At 44.1% G+C, this 20,394-nt stretch overlaps 1 protein-coding gene across 6 annotated transcripts in view; it reads right to left on the bottom strand.

Moving 5' to 3' along the window:
- FARS2 (phenylalanyl-tRNA synthetase 2, mitochondrial) overlaps positions 1-20,394 on the bottom strand; it is a 398,911-nt gene that overhangs the window by 303,592 nt on the left and 74,925 nt on the right. For 5 of the 6 annotated variants that reach the window (XM_054018529.1, XM_054018532.1, XM_054018527.1 and 2 more), the window contains one exon: positions 3,489-4,124. In XM_054018529.1, coding sequence (XP_053874504.1) covers positions 3,489-4,124 — 636 coding nt within the window. The remainder of the gene's footprint in view (positions 1-3,488; positions 4,125-20,394) is intronic. The other variant, XM_054018530.1, reaches the window with a different exon arrangement.

Raw genomic sequence — 20,394 nt, forward strand, 5'->3', positions numbered from 1 at the left:
TTCAGTACATATCCAGGGTCTGGAGCAGGCTTGTATAGCCCATGCTGCTGTGGCTTCATTGCTATTAGTACTCAAGCTAGCTAGATCAAAGCTAGCTCACACGTGTCTACATATGCTGCAATCACACCCCATCTGGCATCAATTGCAGCGTACACATATCGTATGAGCTAATGAAGCTTTTCCTTTAGCTTAATTTGTAAGATCTTGTGCTCTACCAGCAGGAAGAAGTGGATTCTATCCGCAATACTGTGACATTCCTATTTGCCATGGTGTGTAGCAGAATCCCCTAGGGCAGTGATAGCTACCACTGGCATTCATGCTCCTTCTGTGGACTGTGGTAGCATTTATACGTGCATGCCCAGACATATAATATATTTGTAACATCTCTGCTTTTTACTCTTTTTCAAACTGACTAGCCCCTGTGTATTCATCTAGGGAGTGGGGACGCTTGACCTAGCAATTCCAAGACAGAACATGGAAAGGCCCTACTGAACACAATGAAATCACTGAATTAGTTTTTGGAATTAGAAGTCTTACTTTATTCTTGTGATGAAGTTTGTAATAAGTGTTATGTATTACAATGTACTGCGTCAATATTCCTCATGAAATTCAAGAGTAAAACAAAGTATTCGAATTCTACAAGGTGAATTTTGTGCAATCTTCCTCTCCACCAGCCCTACACTTTCTATGTGCCACATATTTATTAAGTGTTTGCTACTCTGAAAGTCTCCAACACAAATTTAAGAGGGAGAGAGAGAACATCTTTTCCAAACAAGTTGTTTAGCACATCATTATAAATCATATAATGAACTGGATGTTAACATTCTGTGATAACAGCCCAATCGTTCTCCTGAGAAAAATGGTGAAGAAAAGAGAAAACAGGGAGAAAGTAACATTCTTATTAAAGGCTGCAATGAGGTGAATGGGAAATGGTATGGGGCTTTTCTTTCTCACCCTTCCTGACTTAAAAACAAAATTTAAAATGGCTCTGACACTTGTTGGAGAGATTGTGGAGGAAGAGATGCCTTTTTCCGTATCTCATAGGAGTGTCCAAATGTGGTCAAATTTTGGATCCTCATTTCAATGTCTGTAATCATGGGATCTAGGATCTTGTCTGACCCTGAAACTTTCAGTCATACTTCTAAGACTTCCCATGATATAAAACTATCAATTGAAAACCCTATGCTTATTGTTCATCTCTTGGGAGCAGTGAGATGCTCCATACCTGTCTACGTGATACAGGAAAAACACACAGCTACAGTTCTATGTGGAATTCTCTATAGTAAAACAATATTTATCGGTGCCTGCTAAAGGAGTAACTTCCAGTTATGAAAAACAATGGGGAAAAGTTACCATTAATACTAAAAAAGGTCTTCAAATGTAACTCTGTACAAGATATTTGTGAATTTTAATTCCATTATTAAGCTCATTCAGGAGAAAACCAATCTGAAAATGGGTGCTACATTTCTTAAAGGAACCATTCTTAAATTAATTTTAGTCCATAAATTAATTAACCAATTTACTCAAATTCTCAGAAAATTCATTCTGTACTCAAATAGTAAATGTTTTTTTCCTATATAACTAAGGCCTGGTCTACACTACAGAGTTAGATTGATGCAAGGCAGCTTATGTCGACCTAACTATGTAAGTGTCTACACTAAAATTTTGCTCCTGTTGACAGAACTGCTCCACTATGTCAACTTAATAACTGCAACTCTATGAGAGGCGTAGACATTGCGTTGTGTACACACTGCGTTGCTTACATCAATTGATACTGGCTTTCAGAAGCCATCCCACAATGCCCCACACAAACAGTACAATCGGCACAAGTGCTCCTGATGAGGACGTGCACCACGGACACAAGTGTAGACCTGCACGAGCGATGTAATTACTGCAGTGGCTGTAGGTCAATGTAAGGTAGAATGACTTAATTTTGTTGTGTAGACATGCCCTAAGTGGTTAATCAATTCTTTAAATGTTAAACTCAACTCAACCAACCCAACCTTGACTGTGCAACTGCAAGTGGCACTTCCCTAACGCAAATATATACTTTTTATACGTGTGTCCCCACCTTATATGCACACATCTTATATTCATTCATATTACCTCCTCAGCTAAGCAACCCCAATCACTATTCTATTCCAACAAGCAAACCGTTTCACATATTGGCATCCCTTTTAAGAATCTCATATCAATATATTACTTATCAATAGCACTTAAGCATGCACAGTGTGTATAAGCTTTGCCAGTGAAATATATAAACTCAGGAATCTCAGACATTTGCTAAAGGCTTGCTGACTGGCATTTCTGCGCCCTGCTGAGCTTACTGTATAAGCATCACAAGCTTGTATCAGTGTCAGCTGTACAGAGCCATCCTTAACATGGCTTTGGGACGAGACTATGAATAGAAAATTACAGTACAAAAGGAATTTTTCTGAGAAAGTTAGAAGCAACTCAGAAAAGGTGATGGTTAGAACAGAAAATGCATTTCAATTTTAGCTGTAACAATTACTGCCCTAAATTACTGACATATTGAGCGTGTGAATGAAACAAAGCGGATGGTAAAAAGATGTTCTCAACATGGGTTTGGCATGGATGAACTGAGTTATGCAGGTCGTAAGTAAAGCTAGTTGCTCTCCTTTATTTATTTATTTTTTATTTCCAAAGACCATTTCATTTTGCTAGTTTTCAAATAGGATTTTTTTTTTTCATTTTTCAAAATTTCATGTGGATTTTTTATTGAATTTTTCTATTTTAAAAAAATCTGAATGTTTGAAAAAGGAATTATTTATTTCAAAATCAAAACTTTTTATCTTATTGTTTCAGTTCTGAAAAACTCTACCATGTGACTGGGCTGACTAATCAAAATTGGAAATACGAAAAAAAAAAAAAAATCTCCAAACCCTGACATTGAAAACCATAAACTAAAACAGAAGGTTAAGAAAAAAAATTTCATGATTTTTCTTTTAAAAAGACCATTTTTTGTTTTTAAAAAAATTAAACTAAAATTCTAGTTGCGAGTTATTCCAAGACAGTTTTGATAAAATCTTTATACCACACCAAGCTGGCATGTGTATGCCACATATTTTACAGAAACAACTATATTTAGAAATGTTCTTTAAAATATTTGTTGACATTGGGTTGATTTTTTAACCTCTTCACCAGTAAAACAAGATTCCTTTGCCAAAATAAGATTCCTTTGGCACACAAAGGAAAACTGAACAGCCTTGGAGGAAAATATTATAAATAATACACTTTAGAAATCTCTACAAATTGCCTAATATAGCTTTTCCATATGTCATCATGGCATGGTTGTAAGGCCCATCATTTTGCAGTCTATGAGGGCTAGAAACAATAACCCTTTGGAAAGGGGAAATTCCTTGACAGGCTGCAGTTACAGTACAAATAAAGTGATACTAGCCAAATGGAGGGACCCGTGAAACTCCTTGCTTGTTAGAGTCATGCTAAGCATTGTGAATAGTTCCTACCTCATGATTGGAGAAGAGCCGCACTCCTTCCATCTGGTGAAAGATTGGGTAGTGGCTGCTATCAATCGTATCGCGGCGATAGACATCTCCCACAACTAGAAAGGCATCCAGCCCTGAGTGCATCAAGTCCCACTGGTGAGCCGACGTATGTGCTCTTAGCATGTGAATGTGATTCATGTAGTAGTTTTCCCCTTTCCTCCTGCTGGGGTGGTCTTGTGGGATAAGCAATCTGTCAAAGTTCTGCTCCACTGTAACCACCGGGGACAGATCATCATAAACAGAAAAGAGTGGGGTCCCAAAGCGTCCTATATACTGCTTGTAAAAATGATCCTTTATTCGCTCTTTGATCAGCCACAAAGGGTGGTATCGTTGGTTGTGCAAGTTCTTTCCCACCTTGGAGAGAATTTTCTCTGTGACATTGCTGTAGTCATCTCGAGGGTATGCTTTACCAAGCAGTTCCACTGTATTTGATGTGGGTGTTTTGGCAACAAAACTTGAAGTTATAGTCCTGGACAAGGCATGCCCCAAATCACTGGTGATTCCTCCTATCTGGACTCCCTGTGACAAAACAGTTTTGGAATAATGAACTACTCTCATGAAATTCCAAGATGCTGCCATCACAATACCTCCGAGGCTCTAGAAAAAAGGCAACAAAAAAAAAATAATAATAATAGTCAAGACTTGCGGTAGGAATTGAAAATAGTCTAATGATAATAAAAAGCCAAACATCAATTTGTTAAATAAGACAGAAGTCCAGTTTTTAGTCTACTACTTTACAGAAAAATCTTATGACCCAATTCCAGCTAGATTATCTTCTCCAACCACCAACCCTGCCCTTGTATTAATGATTTGGAGCCTGATTCTGTCCCCATTAAAGATGACGGTAGTCTTTACAGTACCTTAAATAAAAGCAATATAGGCCTTTTATTTAATATTCTTTATATTCAATTTAACCCCCCCCCACCCCAATAACTCAACATATTATACAGGAGAAATTGTGGTAAATTTTAATATGTTTGTCAATCAGATATTCATTTATAATAATATTCCATGTGCTCACATATTGTTGTACATTCTCAAAACAAACTACAGGATTAAATAGCAGCAGCACAACAAACAAGAAGCAAATGTAATATTTTGCACTGTTTATAACAAAATGTTGTCCCCTATAAGGAGTCTAGAGATGAAACCTAGGTCATTTCACAGCATAGCATACAAACGTAACATATGCATTACAAACTATACTTTTGTACATATTTTTTCTATTTAACAGAAAACAAAAAAGGCAGTCTGACCTTTCAAACAATTATGCAACTGTGTAAGGTCAGACAACCAACATATTAAATTCATAATGGAACACTATCTAAGGTTCTCTATACAAATTCCACATGGACAGAACTGGTCTTCGCATTTTTGGGAAAACCTGCAAAACAAGTTTCCAAACCCACTCTAATGCAAATGACTCTTGTCCATGCTGATTATACCACTATGCAGAGGGTAGGCCTTACGATTTTGGAGAAGGTCAGTGAAATGGAAGATTTTGCTGGGGATGGGGGGGTTTGGTGGTGATGTCAAATATAAATGACTAAATCTATATAAAAGCAGTATCATTGGCTATCCCTCGCTTTCTCTGGTTGCAGTAGCAGAGCCTTATTGTGCTGGGTTCAGACATAACTGCTGTACGTTGAAGTGTTTAAAGAGATAATTCCTCAACAAACAAGGATTCTGAGGGCTGTAATGCCTCTAGAGATTAAGCCCTGGTCTACACTACGAGTTTAGGTCGAATTTAGCAGCGTTAGATCGATTTAACCCTGCACCCTCTTGGATGAAACCGTTTTTATAGACTTAAAGGGCTCTTAAAATCGATTTCTGTACTCCTCCCCGACGAGGGGATCAGCGCTGAAATTGACCTTGCTGGGTCGAATTTGGGGTAGTGTGGACGCAATTCGACGGTATTGGCCTCTGGGAGCTATCCCAGAGTGCTCCATTGTGACTGCTCTGGACAGCACTCTCAACTCAGATGCACTGGCCAGGTAGACAGGAAAAGCTCCGCAAACTTTTGAATTTCATTTCCTGTTTGGCCAGTCTGGCGAGCTCAGAAGTGACCGTGCAGATCTCATCAGCACAGGTGACTATGGAGTCCCAGAATTGCAAAAGAGCTCCAGCATGGACCGAACAGGAAGTACTGGATCTGATCGCTGTATGGGGAGAGGAATCCGTGCTATCAGAACTCCGTTCCGAAAGACGAAATGCCAAAACATTTGAAAAAAATCTCCAAGGGCATGAGGCTATAACAGGGACCTGCAGCAGTGCTGAGTGAAACTTAAGGAGCTCAGGCAAGCCTATCAAAGAACCAGAGAGGCAAACGGCTGCTCCAGGTCAGAGCCCCAGACATGACGCTTCTATGATGAGCTGCATGCCATTCAAGGGGGTGCCCCTACAACTATCCCAGCCCTGTGCGTGGACTCCGTCAATGGATTCTCACGCAACAGGGATGCAGATTTTGGGGACGAGGAAGATAATGAGGAGGAAGAGGTTGAAGATAGTGCACAGCAAGCAAGCGGAGAAACCATTTTCCCCGACAGCCAGGAATTGTTTTTCACCCTGGATCTAGTATCCTCCCAACCCATCGAAGGCGGGCTCCCAGACCTAGAAGGCGGAGAAGAACCTCTGGTGAGTGTACCTTTGTAAATATAATACATGGTTTAAAAGCAAGCGTATTTAATGATTAATTTGCCCTGAAGACTTGGGATGCATTCGTGGCCAGTACAGCTACTGGAAAAATCTGATAACGTGTATGGGGATGGAGCGGAAATCCTCCAGGGACATCTCAATGAAGCTCTCCTGGATGTACTCCCAAAGCCTGTTAGCCATGCGGTGGGGGGAGGGGTGAAACGATCATCTCAGAGAATTGGGGGTGGTGGTTTAGTTGGGTTTGTGCTGCACGTTAACCCAAACGCTGCAGCCCCTCCTTTTAAACGGCCAACCCATTTTAAATGGCCAACCCAACGGGTGCTTGGTATGTGAAATGAGGGCGCTGCTGTTTGAAACCATTCCCACATGTTATGAAGGTTAAAGAAGCCAAAAGACTGTGCCCAGACGCCCAAGAACGTGGTAGTGGGGGCTCCGGCCACCCAACCACTCCATCCCAGAGGACTGCCCAAGCAACAGAAAGCTGGCATTCAATAAATAAGTTTTGAAGTGCAGTGTGGCCTTGTCCTTCCCTCCTCCTCTCCTCCATCACCCCACCCGGTGATTCTCTCCTCTCCCACCCCTCCCGGGGCTACTTTGGCAGTTATCCCCCCCATTTGTCTGACGAATTAATAAAGAATGCATGAATTTGAAACAACAATGACTTTATTGCCTCTGAAAGCGGAGATCAAAGCGGGGAGGGGAGAACGGTTGGCTTACAGGGAAATAGAGTGAACCAAGGGGTGGGTTTTCATCAAGGAGAAACAAACAGAACTTTCACACTGTAGCTTGGCCAGTCACAAAACTGGTTTTCAGAGCTTCTCTGATGCGCACTGTGCCCTGCTGTGCTCTGCTAACAACCCTGGTGTCTGGCTGCACGTAATCAGTGGCCCGGTGATTTGCCTCAACCTCCCACCCTGCCATAAATGTTTCCCCCTTACTCACAGATATTGTGAAGCACCCAGCAAGCAGTAATAATGAAGAGAATATTTGTTTTGCTGAGGTCTAACCGAGTCAGTAAACTGCACCAGCACGCTTTTAAATGTCCAAATGCACATTCTACCACCATTCTGCACTTGCTCAGCCTATAGTTGAACAGGTCCTGACTACTGTCCAGGCTTCCTGTGTACGGCTTCATGAGCCATGGCATTAAGGGGTAGGCTGGGTCCCCAAGGATAACTATAGGCATTTCAACATCCCCAACGGTTATTTTCTGGTCTGGAAAGTAAGTCCCTTTCGCCAACTGTTCAAACAGACCAGAGTTCCTGAAGATGCGAGCGTCATGTACCTTTCCCGGCCATCTCACGTTGATGTTGGTGAAACGTCCCTTGTGACCCACCAGTGCTTGCAGCACCATTGAAAAGTACTCCTTGCGGTTTATGTACTGGTTGCCTTGGTGGTCCAGTCCCAAGATAGAGATATGCATTCCATCTATCGCCCCCCCACAGTTAGGGAATCCCATTGCAGCAAAGCCATCCACTATGATCTGCACGTTTCCCAGAATCACTACCCTTGATAGCAGCAGCTCAGTGATCACAGCAGCCCCCATAGTAGATTTGCCCACTCCAAATTGATTCCCGACTGACCGGTAGCTGGAAGCTTGCAATGCCAGACAGCTTTATGAGCCATGGGAGCAAGGGGTAGGCTGGGGTAGGTGCAACGGCGCAGTGCTGCCGGCTGGGAGAGCAGCCTGAGGCAGAAGCCTCCAGCTCACATGATATTCCAGGCAGAACTGAATCTCCATTAGACAAAACTTAAAGAAGAGAATGACCTACTGTAACTCCCATTTATGCCCAGGCGCCCCCAACTGACCTCACGAACGCCGGCCATGAGCACCCATGTCTGCCCAGGCACCCCCGACTGACCTCACCGAGGCCGGCCAGGAGCAACCAGGAGACAGCAGCAGACGGTGCAATATGACTGCTAACCGTCTTTGCTAACTTGCAAAGGCAAGGAGCTGCTGCTGTGTAGCAATGCAGTACCACATCTGTCAGCTTAACCCAGGAGACGTACGGTGACAGTGAGCTGAGCAGGCTCCATGCTTGCCATGGTATGTCGTCTGCATGGGTAACCCAGGAAAAAAGGCGAGAAACTTGCCGTTGCTTTCACGGAGGGAGGGAAGGAGGAAGGGAGGGGGGGCCTGATGACATGTACCCAAAACCACCCGCGACAATGTTTTTGCCCCATTAGGCATTGGGAGCTCAACCCAGAATTCCAATGGGCAGCGGAGACTGTGGGATAGCTACCACAGTGCAACGCTCCGAAAGTCGACGCTAGCCTCGGTACTGTGGACGCACTCCGCCGACTTAATGCGCTTAGTGGGGACACACAATCGACTGTATCAAATCGATTTCTAAAAAATCAACTTCTATTAAATCGACCTAATTTCGTAGTGTAGACATACCCTAAGTTTCTGTGCTCATTCATGGAAATGTTAGCACTTATATACCATTAGTAGTGCTTTACAAACATTATCACAAGACTCCTGTGAGGTAAGTAAGCACCGCTGTCTCCATTGTAAGAAGAGGGACACAAAGATATTAAGGTTAAGAGACTTGGGTACGGGCACAAAGGGAGTCTGTGTCAAAGACAGTATTCAAGTCTAAAACTCTGAACACTAGATCAAGCTGACTCTTGTGGCCAGAGGCTACCCTGGCTGATCAGTAGAGGAGCTGGCTCAACAGCAGGAAGGTAGCTGGAAGAGAGTTTGTGTTGACACTGACTCCATTAGAAGCACCCCAGGTGGCACCAAAACCATTAATTGGTCTGTGTTCCCTTAAGATGTAGTGAATACAGGGCCACAGATTTTATAAGCACTAAGACCAGTCCTGTGAGACTGTTGCTGTAGTGGGAATTAATAAGTAAACCATGATCTTTATGAAAAATCTTTCAGTCTTAGCAACTGCTTTACACTTTTAAGTCTACCTTTCCAGGGAAAAAGGACTAGAAACCAACTTTGAAAATAACTAAATAAAAGCTATGATTGTTCTTTATAGGATAGGTTCCTAAAGTCAAGAGGGGCCTGGGTTACACAACCCCAAAACCAGCTCTGCAGAAGACAATATAGAATTTATGTAAATCTCAATATTTCCATATTCTTTATCGTTTCTTCAGGCTTGTTCCGGAATTATCTCCAGTAATTTATCTGCTGAAGCAACTATAGGCATATCAGTAACCAAGAAGATGAAGAAGTTTGGTGTTCACAAACAACTCTGAGTTTGACAGGGTATATAATATTATCACTAGGCCTATCGATTAATCGCAGTTAACTCAAGCAATTAACTCAAAAAAAATCACAGTTAATCGCAATTTTAATTGCACTGTCAAACAATAGTATACCAATTGAAATTTATTAAATATTTTAGATGTTTTTCTACATTTTCATATATATTATATTCTGTGTTGTAATTGAAATCAAAGTGTATATTATTTTTATTACAAATATTTGCACTGTAAAAATGATAAAAGAAAGTATTTCAGTATACCTCATACAAGTACTGTAATACAATCTCTTTGTCGTGAAAGTGCAATTTACAAATGTAGATTTTTTTTTGTTACATAACTGCACACAAAAACAAAACAATGTAAAACTTCAGAGCCTACAAGTCCACTCAATCCTACTTCTTGTTCAGCCACTCGCTAAGACAAACAAGTTTGTTTACATTTACAGGAGTTAATGCTGCCCTCTTCTTATTTATAATGTCACCAGAAAGTGAGAACAGGCATTTGCATGGCACTTTTGTAGCCGGCATTGCAAGATACTTAAGTGCCAGATATGTTAAACATTCGTATGCCCCTTAATGCTTCAACCACTATTCCAGAAGACATGCTTTCATGCTGATAATGCTCATTAAAAAAATAATGCATTAATTAAATTTGTAACTGAACTCCTGGGCGGTGGGGGGCAGAGGGAATTGCATATCCCCTGCTCTGTTTTACCTGCATTCTGCCATATATTTCATGTTATAGCAGTCTCAGATGCTCACATGACCCAGCACATGTTGTTCATTTTAAGAACACTTTCACTGCAGATTTCACAAAATGCAAAGAAGGTACCAATGTGAGATTTCTAAAAATAGTTATAGCACTCAACCCAAGGTTTAAGAATCTGAAGTACCTTCCAAATTCTGAGAGGGACGAGGTGTGGCACATGCTTTCAGTCTTAAAAGAGCAAAAATCTGATGCGGAAACTACAAAACCTGAACCACCAAAAAAGAAAATCAACCTTCTGCTGGTGTCATCTGACTCAGATAATGAAAATCAACATGCGTTGGTCTGCACAGCTTCGGATTGTTATCGAGCAGAACCCGGCATCAGCATGGATGCATGTCCCCTGGAATGGTGGTTGAAGCATGAAGGGACATACGAATCTTTCGCGCATCCGAATGCAGGTTTTTTTGTACATAATTGTACATTTGTAAGTTCAACTTTCATGATAAAGAGATTGCCCTACAGTACTTGTATTAGGTGAACTGAAAAATACTATTTCTTTTGTTTTTTTACAGTGTATATACTTGTAATCAAAAATAAATATAAAGTGAGCACTGTATACTTTGTATTCTGTGTTATAATTGAAATCAATATTCTTGAAAATGTAGAAAACATCCAAAAATATTTAAATAAATTGTATTCTATTATTGTTTAACAATGCAATTAATCGTGCGATTAATTTTTGTAATCGCTTGACAGCCCTAATTATATTGTCATTTTGACAAATAAAATATGCAGAATTTTAAAATACTGTGCACAGAATTTTAAAATTTTTGGTGCAGAATTTTTAATTTTTTTTGGTGCAGAATTCCCCCAGGAGTATCTCTTAGAAGATCAGGAGGGAGCCCAAGAGACTCTGGATCCTCTACCTGAGCTAACCTCTTGCCTTGGCAGAAGTGATGATGCTCTCTTGCTAATGTCCGATTCACCAGAGGAAAAAAAGATAGGTTTCAACTCCCTAGGTGGAGCCGTCAGCATCATGGATCATGTGATGCCACGGCTGGTTGAAGGAACCAGAGAGTGACTCTCTCCTTTGTGTAGTCCTGGACCAGTGTTGTCAGGGTCTCTCCTGAGGATTGGGTTTGAGAAGATGAGAGACTCCGGATCCAGGATAATGGTGATATCCTCAGGGGTAGTGTACTTTAACTAAAACGAACTAATAAAGACTACTTACAATTACTTACAGGTAAAATACTGTAGAAGGTAACAAATGCTGAGAACACTGAAGGATTCTGTCTGAGATCAAGCCTGGCAGAAAAGACCTGGAAAGGCAATTGATCTGCACTATCCTTATGCCCTTGGCTCGGAGCATGAGGAGGAGAAAGGCAGAGGTGTGGACCAATGGACAGCACAAGCAAAATTGTTCCAGTCTCAGATGCATGGAGCACATGCGCACCCACAGTGGAATACACATAGGGACTATCACTTGAAGAAGAACATATTGTTTTTGCATTAGATAAGTAGAAAAAATTACCTAGGTATATGCAAAATTACCTAAATTTCCTTATACTTACTATAGGCAATAATTCCTAGATTATTGTGAACACTGAGGTAAAGAAAGTTATTTAATTATCTAAAAACCCGATCTTGCAATTTACAACACCCAGACAGACCTCTGCAAGCAACAAGTTGCAGGATGAGGACCTATGACACTATATTACACAATTTGAAAGTTTTTTAGGGTGATCACTGGACAAGTACATAGCTGGCTTTAAAAGCAGTTATTCTCTCTCTCTCTCATACCACACACACACGCGCATGCACAAACACAGTTAGATTTCTTCCATTAGCTCTCAGCTAGTAGGATGGTGGATACAGCAGAAAAATGGTATTGGTCCCCAGTTTGTCTCCACTACTTATAAAACTAATTTAGCCAAATAAAAGTGTGCAGATTTCTGGTTTCACTGAATTTCATTTTGTAGCTAAGTGACGTTTGGAAAAAAGGAGTGGGGGGGAAGTGTTAAATCATTCAATGTCTATGAACAAAAACCCAAATGAAATGTCCACAAAGATGGGCGGCATGACTGGAAAATAAGAAATCTCCTTATCTTAGCACTAACAAATATCTAATGTTAAAGACGCTCTAATTACCGTCATTGTTTTCAATTGTAATCAATAGACTGTTATTTCTAGTAGCATTCTAGATAGAGTTCAGGAAAAATATAGTTTAAATATCTAGCTTTCTTTTTCTAGCTACGTATCCACAGTGCTCAGAATTCAACAGCAGTTCAGAGCTAATTTCTATGCATACTGCACTAAATTGACAATACCTCCATTCCCATTGCCACCTCCTTTTTCAAGTGTCCTTAAATATCTGGGCACCCAACATAGTGAGAAGGAGTGAGTCTCTCTCTCTCTCTCTTTTTTTTTTTTTAATAATATCAAGCTTTTCTAACATGGGTTCTGAGGAGTAGGGGCACGCATAGGTTGACCACGTTTGTTAGTTGTAAATAAGGGAAACCACATGGAAAATAAGGGACAATGCTTAAGGGACAGCAAAAGATTGCTTGTCAACTAACAAACATGGCAATCAAAACAATAACAGTCTTGTAGGTGAAAAAAAGCTGTTGCTAAACCAGCTCTTCTGGCTGATGTGGAAGGAGGGAGGTCAAGGCCATGGGCCGGTTCTCACATCCTGCCCCCCATGTTGAGGTTTCTAGTACTGCTGTTGAGGCTAGAACCCTTGGGTCCTTGCACACCAGGGACCTGATCGAAAACCCACTGAAGTCAATGGACAGAGTCCTGTTGACTTCAGTGGGCTCTGGATCAAGACCTAAGAACACAAACATCGAGACTGTACCTGGCCCCTCTTTTAAAAATCAAGGGGAAGATGCTCATTGCACCCCCTCCCCTTCCCTTGCATACCCATACCACACAAGGCACAATCTAGACTTGCATATGAAGGAGTCACCCTCCATCCATCATTGAAAACTACCATCCCCATACTGCAAAATGTTAGGCTTTTAACAGAACACAGCAGCAGTACACCACAAACAGGAACACAACTACTAGGAGAATATAGGCAGGCAGAATATAATACCACAACAGGGATTTTGGAGTATGTCCAATGAACAATTTGGTGAGCTGATTGGATCATATTGTCACACTGTAGAAACACGTGTTTTCATGTCACAATCAAGGTTCCCACACATTAGTACAGCAAGGTTTGAGACAGCATAATACAGATGTCACCTAAGGTGACCCCCATCCTTTATTTTAAGTGACCAACCCTTATTTAATTGATTTGTCCCTTTAAGGTGACCACTTATTTTAAGGGACATCCCTTGACCATTTTAAACATTGAATTATGATTATTGCGTTGTATACTAGAGAGGAATTATGTTTCCCTAAAGTGTCCCTAAAGCCTTGTCCCTTATTTTTCATGCGGTATTCCTGTATTTCTAATCAACAAACATGGTCAACCTATGCGTGCCTCTACTCCTCTGAACCCATGTTAGAAAAACTTGATACTATAAAAGAAAGAAAAAAAAGAGAGACTCACTCCTTCTCACTATGTTGGGTGCCCAGATAGGCAGGACACTTAAAAAAGGAGGCGGCAGGAAGAATAGGTTGGGAAATTGGCAGTCCAAAATTAAATAAAAGTGTGTGGAAACTGTGCGCGCCAGTATGGTCTCTGCCTTCCACACCATTGATACTAAGGAGAACAGACAACACTCCTGTTTAGAAGCATAGCACATACTAGTGAATAAAATGTGCTAGGTCTCAGGACCACTTGCTACCTACCCATTAAATATCTAAAAGCAGTGAGCGTCTTCAGCTGCTATAAGGACCTGTGAGACTAGAACACAGGTCTGCAAAGCCTGGGACAGCTGACACTCCCACATTGCCACTAGGAGGCCAAGCAAAGCCACATCCAAGGAGAACTGTGGAAATTAGGCACCGCAGGAAGTACCGCCCAAAGGGTCCAGAGTGACAGCACCCTGCGGCTCTCTGATTGGCCCATGCACACTATTTAACCCTGGAGGGTGCCCCAGAAGTAATCTGGGCAATCAAACAGACTTCTGGCCTACTGCAACTCCAGACCATACCTTGTTTTCTGATCTTCAGTTTCCGACCCCAGGCTGACTCTGACACTAACTCTTGCCTCCTGATTTCAGGCTGGTACTACCTCTGATCTCCAGTCTCCAACCCCAGTGTAATGGAGTTGCATTCACCTCTCGCAAGTGCCCCCTGGCCGAGTGGGTGTGCCTGCACTCTCTCTCTCTCTCTACCTGTTTGTGGTGGGCCTTCGCCAACAGCCCTCCAGCCAAGTCATGCACAGTCTGCCTTCTGTAATATTTCTCTCAGTTTGTCCCTGCTCCAGAATAGAGCAGTGCCCCAGGGCTCTTTCCTTGGAAGCAATGTTTTCTCCCACTTAAGGCCTTTCCAGACACAACTCTCGAGTGGGGCTGCTGCAGTTCAGTTCCCCCCTCTTGGGGTGCCCCAATGTCCAGGCCACTACCCCACTGTTGCTAATGGGAGCTTAGGGGGGACCCAGGCCCGCCCACTATTCCAGGTCCCAGCCCAGGGACCCTGTAGATAGCAGCTGTCCCTGTGTCCCTTTATCTAAGTCACACTGCTGCTCTAATTCCCTGCGCCGTCTTCACCCTTACCTCAGAGCTTTGTCCTGATGGAGTCCCCACAACTAGCTCAGAGCTCTTTCTTGCTCTCCCTGGTTTCTGGCAACACTACCTCGTCCGAGGTCCTTCAGCTCCCTCAGCTAGCTTGCTCTAGCAAGGAACTGAACTCCCATTGGCCCTGCAATTCTTCTTATACTGACCTGCTGGGCCCTGATTGGCTGGTTCCCACACAGCCACTCTAGGCAGCTTGGAGGACCTCTCTACTGCCCTGTTCTGGGGCGGGGTGTGGCGGGGCCATAAGGCCTCGAGCAGGGGGTCTCAGGGCCTAGTCCACCCCATCACACCCAGCCTGATTGTGACTCTTGTTTATCAATCCCAGCTCTAACAATAATTCTTATCCCAGCTCGCTGACTAGCGCCTTGTGGCCATCCATGGTTTGTGGACACCAGCCCAGCTGTGACCATTTGGTCAGATCATCAATTCCCCAGTCCCTTACAGCTCCCTTTGACCTTACAGCCTGTATGACCTGTCTTACAGCTTGTGGCTACAGCAGGGGTAGGCAACCGATGGCACGCGTGCCAAAGATGGCACGTGAGCTGATTTTCAGTGGCACTCACATTGCCCGGGTCCTGGCCACCGGTCCGGGGGGCTCTGCATTTTAATTTAATTTTAAATTATGCTTTTTAAAGATTTTTAAAACCTTATTTACTTTACATACAACAATAGTTTAGTTATATATTATAGACTTATAGAAAGAGAACTTCTAAAAACATTACAATGTATTACTGGCACACGAAACCTTAAATCAGAGTGAATAAATGAAGACTCGGCACACCACTTCTGAAAGGTTGCCGACCCCTGGGCTACAGGAATACAGATGAGCTAGTAAGTATATAAGCTCTGAGTACATGAAAGGTTTTAAACCAAAAATCTTTAAAGCTCTTTTATCCTGCCTCCTGTCCAAGAATATTTAATTAATGAAAAATTCTGAAGTGCTATGGAAAATATTAGAAAAGTTGGACTGCCACCATCTTGTGATCTGACAGTTTTTGTGTACAGTATGTGTGGGGAGGGGAGTTCCACTAACACAGCATATGCTAAAATAAAAATTATAACATATGCTAGGTTGCTAAAATTGGACATTTACCAGTCTGCTTAACAATTTAGCAAAGCCCTGCATTTTAGTTTTGAAAACTGTGCAGGCATACAGCAGCAACTATCACTGGTTTAGCCATGACCATGTCTGCATTTTTTCCCCACTGGTTACAATAGGACACCATGGAAGTGGTTTATAGTGCCGTAATATTGGCGGTTTGAATACTTTTTCAAACTAAACCCTGTGTTTACAACACAGACATCTTGTTAAACTCCAAAACAGGCCTGCAGTCCTACCACAAACATCAAATTTGTTATACAACAAAGACTTTTGAAATAGGCTGTACCTCATGCACACACTTAGGCCTGGTCTACACAACGAATTTAGGTTGACTTTAGCAGCGTTAAATCGAATTAAGCCTGGACATGTTCACACGACGAAGCCCTTTCTTTCGACTTAAGGGGCCTTTAAACCGGTTTCTTTACTCCACCTCCGACGAGGGGATTAGCGATAAAATTGGCCTTAGCGGGTCGGAATTGGGGTAGTGTGGACGGAATTCAACGTTATTGGCCTCCGGGAGCTATCCCACAGTGCTTCATTGTGACCGCTCTGGACAGCACTCTCAACTCAGATGCACTGACCAGGTAGACAGGAAAAGCCCCGCGAACGTTTGAATTTCATTTCCTGTTTGCCCAGCGTGGAGAGCACAGGTGACCACGCAGAGCTCATCAGCACAGGTAACCATGATGGAGTCCCAGGATCGCAAAAGAGCTCCATCATGGACCGAACGGGAGGTACAGGATCTGCTCGCCATATGGGGAGATGAATCAGTGCTAGCTGAACTCCGTAGCAGTAAACGAAATGGCAAAGTATTAGAAAAGGTCTCCAAGGCTATGAAGGACAGAGGCCATAACAGGGACGCACAGCAGTGCCGTGTGAAAATTAAGGAGCTAAGGCAAGCCTACCACAAAGCCAGAGGGGCAAACGGAAGGTCCGGGGCAGAGCCGCAAACATGCCGCTTCTACGCGGAGCTGCATGCCATGCTAGGGGGTGCAGCCACCACTACCCCAACTGTGTGCTATGACTCCGTCACTGGAGAAACACACAGGGAAGCAGGTTCGGGGTACGAGGAAGATGAGGATGAAGATAATGTAGATAGCTCACAGCAGCAAGGAAGCGGAGAAACCGGTTTCCCCAACAGCCAGGATATGTTTATCACCCTGGACCTGGAGCCAGTAACCCCCGAACTCACCCAAGGCGTGCTCCCAGACCCTGAGGGCACACAGGGGACCTCTGGTGAGTGTACCTTTGTAAATATTACACATGGTTTAAAAGCAAGCGTGTTTAATGATTAATGATTAATTTGCCCTGGCAATCGCAGCCAGTACAGCTACTGGAAAAGTCTCTTAACGTGTATGGGGATGGAGCGGAAATCCTCCAGGGACATCTCCAGAAAGCTCTCCTTCATGTACTCCCAAAGCCTTTGCAAAAGGTTTATGGGGAGGGCTGCCTTATCCCGTCCGCCATGGTAGGACACTTTACCACGCCAGGCCAGTAGCACGTAGTCTGGAATCATTGCATAACAAAGCATGGCAGCATATGGTCCCGATGTTTGCTGGCATGCAGACAACATCCATTCCTTATCGCTCTTTGTTATCCTCAGGAGAGTGATATCATTCACGGTCACCTGGTTGAAATGGGGCGATTTTATTAAGGGGACATTCAGAGGTGCCCCTTCCTGCTCTGCTGAACAGAAATGTTCCCTGCTGTTAGCCACGCGGTGGGGGGGGAGGGGTGAAGTGATCATCCCCGATAATTGGGTAGGGGGGAAGGGGGGTTAGTTGGGTTTGTGCTGCATGTTAACCCAGAAACCGCAGCCCCTCCTTTTACATTGCAAACCCATTTTAAATGGCCAACCCAACGGGTGCTTGGTATGGGAAATGAGGCGCTACTGTTTGAAACCATTCCCACATGTTAAGAAGGTTAAAAAAGCCAAAAGACTGTGGCTTACCATGGCTGCCTGCAAGCCGAAATCTGTTGCCTGGCACTGCGTGAGTGATCTCTCACACCAAACCGGCAGGCCCTCAATATAAGAGGAAAAATGCGACCTTGTAACGAAAGCACATGTGCTGTGTAATGTGGACAGCAAAATTTAACGTGAAAGAGTGTACCCATTGTTCTCTAAAATGTGTCTTTTTTAACCACCTCTCCCTTCTCCTCCACCAGCTGCAAATGTTTCTCCTTCACAGAGGCTAGTGAAGATTAGAAGGAGAAAACAGCGGACTCGGGATGACATGTTCACGGAGCTCCAGATGTCCTCCCACGCTGAAAGAGCACAGCAGAATGCGTGGAGGCAGTCAATGTCAGACTACAGAAAAGCACAGTATGAACGAGAGGAGAGGTGGCGGGCTGAATCACGGGATGAACAGAGCAAGTGGCGGGCTGAAGATGATAGGTGGTGTCAGCTTGCAGACAGAAGGCAAGAGTCGATGCTCCGGCTGCTGGAGCATCAAACTGATATGCTCCAGCGTATGGTTGAGCTGCAGGAAAGGCAGCAGGAGCAGAGACCGTCGCTACAGCCCCTGTGTAACCAACAGCCCTCCTCCCCAAGTTCCATAGCCTCCTCACCCAGACACCCAAGAACAGGGTGGGGGGGCCTCCTGCCACCCAGTCACTCCACCCCAGATGATTGCCCGAGCATCAGAAGGCTGGCCTTCAATAAGAGTTAAGGTTTTAAACTGCAGTGTGTCCTTTTCCTTCCCTCCTCCCCCACCCATCCCGGGCTACCTTGGCAATTATCCCCCTAGTTGTGTGATGAATTAATAAAGAATGCATGAATGTGAAGTAACAATGACTTTATTGCCTCCAGAAGTGGTGCTCGAAGGAGGAGGGGAGGGTGGGGTGGTTGGTTTACGGGGAAGTAGAGTGAACCAGGTGGCGGGGTGGGGCGGAGGGTTCATCAAGGAGAAACAAACAGAAGTTTCACACCGTAGCCTGGCCAGTCACAAAACTCGTTTTCAAAGCTTCTCTGATGAGCACCGCCCCTGCTGTGCTCTTCTAACCGCCCTGGTGTCTGGCTGCGCGTAATCAGCGGCCAGGCGATGTGCCTCAACCTCCCATCCCGCCATAAATGTCTCCCCCTTACTCTCACAGATATTGTGGAGCGCACAGCAAGCAGCAATAACAATGGGGATATTCTTTTCGCTGAGGTCTAAGCGAGTCAGTAAGCTGCGCCAACGCGCTTTTAAATGTCCAAATGCACATTCCACCACCATTCGGCACTTGCTCAGCCTGTAGTTGAACAGGTCCTGACTACTGTCCAGGCTGCCTGTGTACGGCTTCATGAGCCATGGCATTAAGGGGTAGGCTGGGTCCCCAAGGATAACTATAGGCATCTCAACATCCCCAACAGTTATTTTCTGGTCCAGGAAGAAAGTCCCTTCCTCCAGCTTTCGAAACAGAGCAGAGTGCCTGAAGACGCGAGCATCATGTACCTTTCCCAGCCATCCCACGTTGATGTTGGTGAAACGTCACTTGTGATCCACCAGGGCTTGCAGCAGCATTGAAAAGTACCCCTTGCGGTTTATGTACTTGGTGGCTTGGTGCTCCGGTGCCAAGATAGGAACATGGGTTCCGTCTATCGCCCCACCACAGTTTGGGAATCCCATTGCAGCAAAGCCATCCACTATGGCCTGCACATTTCCCAGAGTCACTACCCTTGATATCACCAGGTCTTTCATTGCCCTGGCAACTTGGATCACAGCAGCCCCCACAGTAGATTTGCCCACTCCAAATTGATTCCCGACTGACTGGTAGCTGTCTGGCGTTGCAAGCTTCCACAGGGCTATCGCCACTCATTTCTCAACTGTGAGGGCTGCTCTCATCCTGGTATTCTGGCGCTTCAGGGCAGGGGAAAGCAAGTCAAGTTCATGCCGTGGAACGCCGATTCTGGGCCCGGGAAACAAGCACAGACTGGTGGGACCGCATCGTGCTGCAGATGTGGGACGATTCCCAGTGGCGGCAAAACTTTTGCATGCATAAGGGCACTTTCATGGAACTTGAAAAAAGTTCCATGAAAGTGCCCTTACGCATGCGAAAGGTGCCCATGATTGACAGCCACTGCAGTACGATGACGACGGATACCAGTCGTAATATACCATCTTCTACCAAAAGGCAAGGGGCTGCTGCTGTGTAGCAATGCAGCCCCACATCTGCCAGCCCCACGTCTGCCAGCACCCAGATCGCCGATGAAGGCTACCAGTCATACTGCACCGTCTACTGCCAAAAGGCAATTAGCTGCTGCTGTGTAGCAATGCAGTACCATGTCTGCTGGCACCCAGAGGACATATGGTGACGGTGAGCTGAGCTGAGCGGGCTCCATGCTTGGCGTGGTATGTTGTCTGCACAGGTAACCCAGGTAAAAAGGCGCGAATTGATTGTCTGCCGTTGCTCTGATGGAGGGGGAGGTGCCTGACGACATGTACCCAGAACCCCCCGCGACACTGTTTTGCATCATTCAGGCATTGGGATCTCAACCCAGAATTCCAAT

Source organism: Malaclemys terrapin, chromosome 2 (genome assembly GCF_027887155.1).
Source record: "Malaclemys terrapin pileata isolate rMalTer1 chromosome 2, rMalTer1.hap1, whole genome shotgun sequence".
Classification (NCBI taxonomy): Eukaryota; Metazoa; Chordata; order Testudines; family Emydidae; genus Malaclemys; species Malaclemys terrapin.